A 10,171-nucleotide genomic window follows, 5' to 3' on the forward strand; every position below is an offset into this window, starting at 1 on the left:
GCTCATGTTAGGCTCATGTTAGGCTCAGTTTAGGCTCATGTTAGGCTCATGTTGGGCTCAGTTTAGGCTCATGTTAGGCTCATGTTAGGCTCATGTTGGGCTCAGTTTAGGCTCATGTTAGGCTCATGTTGGGCTCAGTTTAGGCTCATGTTAGGCTCATGTTGGGCTCAGTTTAGGCTCAGTTTAGGCTCATGTTAGGCTCATGTTAGACTCAGTTTAGGCTCAGTTTAGGCTCATGTTAGGCTCAGTTTAGGCTCATGTTAGGCTCATGTTGGGCTCAGTTTAGGCTCAGTTTAGGCTCATGTTAGGCTCAGTTTAGGCTCATGTTAGGCTCATGTTGGGCTCAGTTTAGGCTCATGTTAGGCTCAGTTTAGGCTCAGTTTAGGCTCATGTTAGGCTCAGTTTAGGCTCAGTTTGGGCTCAGTTTGGGCTCAGTTTGGGCTCATGTTGGGCTCATGTTAGGCTCATGTTAGGCTCAGTTTAGGCTCAGTTTAGACTCAGTTTAGGCTCATTCCAGGCTCATTCCAGGCTCATTCCAGGCTCTTCCCTCTTTCCCTGGATGAGAGCACAAAGCCACTCTGCTCACCAAACACCATCAGTGGACAAACCAAGGTGCTGTGGGTGAAGTGCTGTGACACACACACACACACACATGCGCACACACACACACACACACACACACACACACACACACACACACACACACAAGGCTGAGCTGGAAATTACACTAAATGGCACTTTACGGTCAATTCCATTAGCGTCATCGTTTCACATCGGAAAAAATGATTCACCTCAATTTGTGTTCTTATTGGTCACCGTGTGTGAGTGTGTGTGTGTGAGTCACAGCCCAGGTGCAGTGAAAGGGAGGAGGAGAAAATGTAATCTGAAACTCTCTCTCTCTCTCTCTCTCTCTCTCTCTCTCTCGCTCGCGCGCTCGCTCCTAAACACACAAATGGATGCAGCGCACACAGACACACACACACACACACATTTACATGCACTTGTTCTCATTTGGTGGAATCAGGGAGAAAGCGATGAGCATGATCGAGTCTAGAATGATTTGTGATCGGGTTAAACGCTGAGTAAGCTGAACTTATTGATTGTTATTATTTTTACTCTACTACATTTCCTGCTCTGACTTGTTTTGATCAAAGCCTTCCAGTCAAAGTCACGCTGCTTGTTCAGTCCATTAAATCTCATCTCCTCACCTCGCCTCCTGTTTTTTTCTAAATATATTTGTCTGTTTGGTCTCAGTGTCGTTTGCGTTTCAGGCGCCGTGACGGAGGCGGAGTCTATTTTAAGCTCATGGATCCAAACCAGCAAAGACTCGTTAATGGCGGGGGTCAGACTCGGGTCAGGGCAGAGTGACGAGCGCGTGGGAGGTGATGCACAGCCGTAACAATCCACTGCTCTCTCTCTCCCTCTCCCTCTCTCTCTCTCTGTCTCTCTCCCTGCCGCTCAGCCTCAGCAGGGAGATCACACAGCCCCATTCAGGCTAAACTGGGTCTTAGTGCTGCATCCTGCTGGATTACAGCTCCACTCTCTCAATCTCCACACTGGCTGCTACCCAATTAAGCAAATGGCTCTTTTGGCAGTGGGGGGGCGGGGCTGTTTGATGGCGTGCCTTTGTTTGGTGATTCTACACACGGGACCATCAGGATGTGCATCACACGCCTGAACATCAGATCACACAGCAGCTACATGCAACAAACAATCAGGTCTGAAACACGCAGTGTGTGTGTGTGTATGTGTGTGTGTGCCTGTCATCACCTGACCTTTTCACTTTGATCAATATCACCATGACAACAACAACAATAAAGACTGATCTGATGGAAAAAAGCAGTAAAAATAAATATGAATCAACGTTGTTGTATAGAATAGAAAGTAAAAGAGTCTTTAAACACTTTGACTGTGACATCAATCAAACTGATGTTGGGTTGAAATCAACAAAAAATAAATAAATAAAGAGAAAACACATAAGAAACATAAAGTTTGATTGATATGATCTGGAAGACAGAACAAAGACAAAAGAGAAAATGTCATAATACTGATTCATCTTCTCCCTCATGTTCACTCATGTGGCTGGTGTGCGACCTTAGCTGTCTGTCTGTGTGTGTGTGTGTGTGTGTGTGTGTGTGTGTCTTTGTGGACTCACCAGGTACCACTGTATGTTCCACATGGGATCATCAAACAGTTTGTCAGCTGGACAGTCCCTGCAGCCGCCCAGGGACGCTCGCTTGCTTCGGCGTTTCTCATACTGCTGCTCGGCCCACAGCACCTGTAGACACAACGCACACGCGTGATTCATGCAATCAAGAGACCAGGCGCTGTTGGGCTGTATAGACTGAGGCGCAGGCTGGGAGGGGGGGGGGGGGGGAGGCGGCCGCACTGACCCGGTCGTCCTCCGACAGCCGCCTGGTGACGTGGTCGGCACTTCGCCTCATTCTGCTCGGCTGGTTCCGATGTTTAAACAGGAAATGGTTTTGCAGCGCCCCAATCTGCAGACAGGAAGGAATCAGAGATGCTTCATATTTAATGTGGAGTGACATCATACTAACCACCTGGTCACATATGTGGCTGAGGGCCGATACGGAGGTCTGGAGGACCACAGAGGCCCTGGGAACCCAGGAGGGGCAGGGCCAGGCTCAGACAGGTGTGTGTGTGTGTGTGTGTTTACAGCTAAGAGCTCCATGAATTATACTTTTAACGTCACATAATCCAAACGTTTCTAAAGGAAGCAGAAGAAGAAGAAGAAGAAGAATCTACAGGTGTTTGGCTTTGGATGCATTACAACAATCATTAAGGAGGTAATGAAGCCTTTAATGTCCTCGTTAACTCAAGAACTGAGGCTGAGCGAATAAACGTCTGGAGAAAACTTACTACACACACACACACACACACACACACAAGCAGAGAAACAAGCAGGGCTTCACCCTACAGCACCGGGTGATGGCCCACCTCGTATCCATGACGCCTGAGCACTCAGTGAATGATTGCAGAGAGCTACAGGCTTCATAACGAGCTCACACCGCTGCTGCTGAGGCTGATGTGTTTGTATGTAAGAACCCATCAGGCAGCGACGTACAGACGGACAGACATGCAGGGAACGAAGGATGGAAAGAGGAGAGAGGGAGAGAGGTGGAGGTGGAGGAGAGTTATCAGAAGTGTGTAAACAATGAGTCACACATTCATCATCACTCCCCCCCCCCCCTGTGTGAGCAGTGTGTTGCTTGTGTTGTGTACTCGTGTTCTATAGCATCAGAGCTAATCAGAGCTGATAGAGCTGATAGAGCTGATAGAGCTGATAGAGCTTATTGACTGATCTGCTCCAGACTGAGGCTTTTACATTAAATGACTCGTTTATGTGTTTAATCCTTTCTAATCAGATGTTTGATGGTAGATGACATCATAGTTGCTGTGTATAAATCATATTCCTCATTAGGCTGAACTGTATTTGTTGTGATTATCAGATGTGATTTGAGCTCTAAAGGGATTCGACCCAGCCTACCTGTCGGACCAGCTGGTAGTCGAGCTCCCGGGCGATCCCCTCGGCGGCGGACGCTCCTCCCGGGATCTCCACCGCCCACTCGTTGAGGTACTGGCGGTCCGTGTACGCGGAGCCCGAGCAGCCGGGCAGCGCGCAGAGGCAGAGGGCGGCCAGAGCGCAGCACAGCAGCGCGGGAGCACATCTCACCTTCATCACGGGGCGGAACGAGCCGGGAGGAGAGGAAGACGGCGGAGCAGCCGGAAGTCTGAGATGAGATGATGTGAGGCGAGGAGGAGGAAGAAGAAGATCACCGATGAATGTCGATGTTCCTGAAGAAAAGCAAGTGTGAGAGACGGAGAGGAGCTGGAGCTGCGCGGTGTCGCCTCTGAGCTCCGCCAAGGAAGAGAATACTGTGATGAGGAGGAGGAGGAGGAGGAGGAGGAGTGTGTGTGTGTGTGTGCTGGCGGTTCACACGTCAAATTACCGGCGCTCTGACGTCAGTTTGGCGTCTACGGCTGGTATGATGCAAGTTCGAATCCCTTCGGAGAAGCGTCTATACGGGAGGGGCCGGGGGGCGGAGGGGGGGCTGAGGGGGAGACGGGACTATAAATATCCCGCCCGGATCATCATCATGTGCAGCCTCTCACGGTCTGATGGAGGAAGAAACGCAAACATCACAGCGGCTGAATGTTTGAGTTTAATCACAGAATGAGACAGAAACATGAGGCTCTGTGTCTGCTGCCATCTGGAGATTCACACGGACAAGACGTGTGTGTGTGTGTGTGTGTGTGTGTGTGTGTGTGTGTGTGTGTCTCTCTCTCTCTCTCTCTCTCTCTCTCTCTCTCTCTCTCTCTCTGTGGTTAATCGATAACGAGAGAGAGGGAAAGAGGGAGAGTCAGAGGGTTCAGCACCGCGGACAGCTCCTCACGCTTCAGCTCCTCATGATGTAATGTGATTAATAAAAAGTGAAACCTGTATAATTTAAAATAACTGAAGCTTCTCAAGTTACAAGCTACTCTCTTAATACTAAACTTAACTTAATAACACAGCCAGATACACTAAAAGGAGCTGAATACATTGAAGCTACCTCTGTGTGTGTGTGTGTGTGTGTGTGTGTGTGTGTGTGTGTGTGTGTGTGTGTGTGTGTGTGTGTGTGTGTGTGTGCGCGCGCGCTCTCACGGTGCTCGTCACACTTTCCCCTTGGTTCAGGTGGAACAAGTTACTGGAAAAGCTACAGTGTTTTGAAAATCGCTGAGCTACTGATGAGCAAAGGGAGAAGTAGTTCAGTCATTAGCTGAGCTACTGATGAGCAAAGGGAGAAGTAGTTCAGTCATTAGCTGAGCTACTCAACGTCAGGATGAAGGATTTACTGTAACCATGGAGTCTGTTAGAGTGGAATCATGGAGGATAGACCGCACATTGATATATTCATATAAAACAATATGACTGTTACTTCTAAATAAGGACGTGCGTCTCTGTCGTCAGTCCTCAGTGATTGAAGGCCTTTATGGGGATTAAAAGACCAATCACAGACTCTATTAGGTTGTTTACATATGAAGGACAATGGGTCTTTACTCTGTTTCAGGTGAAAGTGTGCACAGTGATCCAGAGATAAAGATGTGGAAGACATGTTGTTCTCTCTCTCTCTCTCTCTCTCTCTCTCTCTCTCTGTCTCTCTCTCTCTCTCTCTCTCTCTCTCTCTCTCTCTCTCTCTCTCTCTCTCTCTCTCTCTCTCTCTCTCTTTCTCTTTCTCTCTCTTTCTCTTTCTCTCTCTCTCACCCTTGCTCTCTCTCTCTCTCTCTCCCCCTCTCTCTCAGGCACAATGTTCAGGTTCTCGTCATACGTGTCAGCATCATAAACACACACACACATCTACAAGGACTCTTCAGTTCCAAATCGATTCAGCAAATCTAAACAAAAAAAAGAGAGAAAAAAAGGCACAAGTGAGCTTTTCAACAGGAGGGGGAGTTTGTTGATGTAGAGCTCTAATGAAGAGAGATCCGCTCCAGCGTCTGGCTTTGTGCAAACAGGTTCGCACCAGATCTGCAGAATAATCCACCTCTACCTAGCAACAACTGTTTGCTTTGACTATGATCCTCACACAGGCACACACACACACACACACACACACACACACAGCTGGAGAGCCCAAAGCCCTATTACTGGAGCTATTATTGAGGGAATAATAGAACCGTGGCCCTGCTTTGTTGGGAGGGAATGAGGTTTAGTTACAGAAGACTGAGGCTGACTTCATTTCCATCGATCCTGATCATCCTGTGACCTCAGCCCGTGACCTCAGCCTGTGACCTCAGCCTGTGACCTCAGCCTGTGACCTCAGCCTGTGACCTCAGCCTGTGACCTCAGCCTGGTGACCTCAGCCGGTCCACGAGCCGAACGGGCTGAGGTCACTGGAGGCTCGGATCACAGTCAGGATCAGAATCAGTCACGCTGCCTCAGATTCCGCCATGTCCGACACGCCGCTGAGTCCGGTCAGAGGGGGAACCGTGTGTGTGTGTGTGTGTGTGTGTGTGTGTGTGTGTGTGTGTGTCAGCTAATTACTTATTGTTAATTAAGGACGGGCAGACAGACGGACAGATGGACGTGATGGAAAGCTCACATCCTGCCTCCGGCTTTGAGGATGACGTATAACATCAAGACGCAGCCGCCACCTGACAGGAAGTGACAATAATTTGACCAGGAGTCAATCATACACACACACACACACACACACACAGCAAATAGAGTCGGCTTGTGTGTGCGTGTGTGTGTGTGTGTGTGTGTCTGTGTGTGCGTGCGTGTGTGTGTGTATGAGCCGTACTTCCCTCTCACTTTACGCCTCAGTTACACTCGTGTTGCAGCTCGGGGGTTTCTTGGCTGGTGACGCAACAGGGGCGCGTGGTTGCCATGCCAACCTCCTCCTCCTCCCGCTATCTTTATCGTCCAAGATGAAGATAAGGGTGTGAGCGGCACGTGAACCCTGCAGCCGGTTCAGATCTCGTGTCTTCACAGAGATAAGATGAAGAAACTTGACCTCAGATGGAAACGAGCCAAAGTATCCGACGCTTGTTTACATGGAGCAGAAAAGAAGAGGAAGAGGAGAAGCCTGTATTTCCAGCTTTAATTTGGAGTTAAACATTAGTAGTTGTTGGTATAATATCTGAGACATCCACACCTGTGCTGCTGGAGAGGAAACCTGCTGATGAAGATGTCAGTCTCAATCATCTTGGACAGAATGAGTGACGCAGCTTCTTCCTCTCCCAGACGACATCACAGACATGAACCTATAGGATAAGAGCTGATGTCAATCACGCATCGGTACAATCGTGACAGAATGTCGCCCGTTATCGTGCCGTGCTGTGTAAATGTCAGCGCGGTGTCGCTCCGATCTGTGACAGGCCGGACGGCGTGGCATCAGAAGGTCAGCAGGAGGTGTGAAGGTCAGATGGATTCTGTCTGAAGGTCATCTGATGAGTGAGGACACGTCATCATGTTGACACGTAAGAGGACGTGTTTCAGCAAGCATAAAGTTAAGGTCAACCAACCCGGAGCCAGCAGGCCCACACACAGCTGGTGATCAGGTCCACTCTCACACTGAGGCTGGATGCAGCGGACAGCAAACTCTTCATACGTGACGTGATCAAGAGTCCAGACAGACAGGCAGACAGCTGGAGTGGGACTGTGGCTTTGCTGCTACGCTAGCGACACCTACAGGTTGATCTCTGTACCTACACACACATGAGTGGACAACAAGTGAACTGCAGTGAGGGGTTGTCCAAAAAAACTGTTCTTTTTTTTACCCAACCTTTATAAATAAACAATATACAGTTTACATAAGCAGACACATTTCTGTACGTAGTGGAACAGAGAAACACAATGTTAAACATCTCAGAGTTCTCATTTAGAATTCAGAGCTCTGTGCTGTCCACAAGTTCAGACATGAGACGGTTAGAGAGAGAGAGGGATGCGATCCAATGATTTCAAATGAACCGGAGAGGAAGGGAACAATGGAAACAATAATAATATCTATCTTTATAGCAGCTTTCATACATGGAGTGAAGCTCAAAGTGCTTCACATTATAAAGGAAATAAAGAGAACATAACAAAGAATAAAGTGCAGCACAAACAATAAAAATGTCAAATGCATTCAGACTGACATCTTTGTTGTTGTTGTTATTGTTGTTGTACCGCGTTTGCGTTCACGTCCTGGTCCTGCACTTCCCCTCACATCCAGCAGGGGGCAGCGTTGTGTTGAGTAACGGGCGGATGATAACATCAGGGTGAGTCAACTCTTCCTGCGCCGCGGGGCGTGACTCAGACTCACAAAGACAAAACACAAGAGTTTACAGCAGAAACTCGGTCAGGTCCAAACATCGAGCTGCATTAAGGTCTCACACTAACACAGCGGGTTAGAGAGCAAGCGGCTCCTCCATCCGCAGAGGAAGAACACGAGGAAGACTCACATGAGAACTACAGTGTGAGCGTTTCACTTAAAGTGCGAATACGTCCCCTGAAGAAACGAATGATTTATTGCCCCCCCCTCCCCTCCCTCCCCCCCAAACCACCACCATCCACCCCAAACACACCCCAAACACACACACACACATACACACACACTTCCAGCCGATGCCAAATACTTTTCTCCGCGGGAGGGGCGACTCGTTTGGCTCGGAGGGACCGACGAGGCGCCGCAGCTCAGCAGAACCCGAGAGGAGTGTGTGAGAGCTGAAGTGTGTGAGAGCTGAAAGTGTGTGAGAGCTGAAAGTGTGTGAGAGCTGAAGCGTCCGAGAGCTGAAGAGACTGAGCGCGTTAGAAAGATGCCTCAGAAAAAGAGAAGCCATGGCCACCACAAGAAGGAGGTGAGTGTCCCTACCGTGCTGCAGGAGGGCAAACGCCACAGTGCGGGGCGCTTTTTTTCCGCCCATTGTTTTTTTCCAAGAAATATCCAAACATATGCACACACACACACACACACACACACACACACACACAGTTACACTCTAACGCATTTCTCTGCGTGTGTTGCAGAACTTTATCTGCGACATATGCTTGCTCTGCGCCGGAAGTTGCTGTTATACGCTTTGATACTCTGTCGCAGTTGTGGATCGACACTTTGGCCGTTGATGCTGCATCGTATCGATCAGTTCGTATCGATCCGGTGTGTGTGTGTGTGTGTGTGTGTGTGTGTGTGTGTGTGTGTGTGTGGATGCTGTGTGGAGCTTCTGTCTCTGTTCACTCAAAGGGAAAAGTTGCGTCACATCTTTGGTGCGTTATGAATGCCGATCACCGCGGTATGTGAAGGGGAGAGAGTGTGTGTGTGGGGGTGTGGGGGTGAGAGTGTTCGGCTGCTCCTGGGTTGGGCGCTAACATCCTGTTTTATAGCCAGAAACAACAGCCCAGGACACCCAGATGCCTGTGTGTGGCGTGTGTGTGAGACATACTGCGCAATCTTGATTGAGTCATTATTGTTTGGACAGGCTGCGGGTTGATGATCCTAACTAGTGTGTGTGTGTGTGTGTCTGTGTGTGAAGTTGGGAGTGGCAGAGAGTTTGTGGAGTGAGAGTCGTAGTGATCCTGTGGTGCGGGCAGCAGAGAGTGTGTGAGAGTGTGTGTGTGTGTGTCAGAGCCTGGTGAGTCTCCTGCAGCCCCGATGGCCTACGCCGCGTACTGGATGAGCCTTGTGAGTAGCTACACACACCTCAGCTCCTCTTTCTCCCTTTGACCCTGCGGCTAGAAGTTTTGGCAGCTGTAGGGACGCGCGCCAGCTGTTTGTCCCCGCAGCGGCAGGAGAACGGGCGTCTGACGCGTCTAACGAGACAGAACTGAGCCTGACTGCGCACTTTGACTTCTGATCGTGTTGGGTTTCAGTCCTTAGCTGACTTCAGTTTGACTCTTTATCATATTGGGCGTGAGATTGTTTGGTTGGTGAGCGACGGGAACACGCAGCGCCGCTCTGCCCAAACAATCCCGCAAATAGAGCAGCAGCCAGTCGAGTTTAGGCTCAATGTTTAGATTTGATTCTTATCTATTTCGCTTCTGTAAGAGTGAAAGTTATCATTCCATCGCACACAGAATAGAATGTTTGCGTTTTATTGATCTATTTATTTGTCCAATCCGTCCAAATTAGTGTTAAACGCTAAATGGTTAAGAAGCAGCAGAAGAAGAGTTTTATTGGTCAGCTGCCAAATCGAGAAAACCAAAGAAACAATGGAGCTGAAATCACCGTTTCCTCTGAACTCAGTGCCTCAGACCTGCTGTAACAAGTCGGTGTGTGTGTGTGTAGCATGGAGGAGCGGTTCCTTCCCCAGTTGGACATCATCATAGTTGCAGGTATCCAGACTACTCTGCTCCCTCTGGCTCCTTTCCTGAGGTACTGACTTCACCTTCACTCTGATACACAGCAGCGATGTCTCCGTGTACGAAGACATGTCTGATGTTAATGATGTCATAGTTTTGTGTGTGTGTGTGTGTGTGTGTGTGTGTGTGTGTGTGTGTGTGTGTGTGTGTGTGTGTGTGTATGCGGGGGGTGGGGAGGGGTGTTGAGCGGTGCTGTGTTGGGTGGTTGATCGGCAGAAATGAGTCGATGAGAAATGTGGAAGTGTGGAAAAACAATGTGTGTGTGTTTTTGGGTGCAACCCCAGTGTGATACTATAGAAGCATGAACCACGGGCTTGGCGCACACACACA

At 49.1% G+C, this 10,171-nt stretch overlaps 1 protein-coding gene across 12 annotated transcripts in view; it reads left to right on the top strand.

Moving 5' to 3' along the window:
- Positions 1–8,108: 8,108 nt before the first annotated feature.
- cast (calpastatin) overlaps positions 8,109–10,171 on the top strand; it is a 28,695-nt gene continuing 26,632 nt past the window's right edge. For 3 of the 12 annotated variants that reach the window (XM_076136892.1, XM_076136893.1, XM_076136901.1), the window contains exons 1-2: positions 8,882–9,164; positions 9,768–9,854. In XM_076136892.1, the coding sequence (XP_075993007.1) occupies positions 9,135–9,164; positions 9,768–9,854 (117 nt within the window). In that variant the 5' untranslated portion in view covers positions 8,882–9,134. Of the gene's footprint in view, positions 8,344–8,877; positions 9,165–9,767; positions 9,855–10,171 lie in introns of those variants that run through there. The other 9 variants (XM_076136907.1, XM_076136906.1, XM_076136898.1 and 6 more) reach the window with 6 other exon arrangements.

This window comes from Genypterus blacodes, unplaced genomic scaffold (assembly GCF_046128005.1).
Source record: "Genypterus blacodes isolate CSIRO-AG114 ecotype Tasmania unplaced genomic scaffold, CSIRO-AGI_Gbla_v1 ptg000284l_1, whole genome shotgun sequence".
Taxonomy (NCBI): domain Eukaryota; kingdom Metazoa; phylum Chordata; class Actinopteri; order Ophidiiformes; family Ophidiidae; genus Genypterus; species Genypterus blacodes.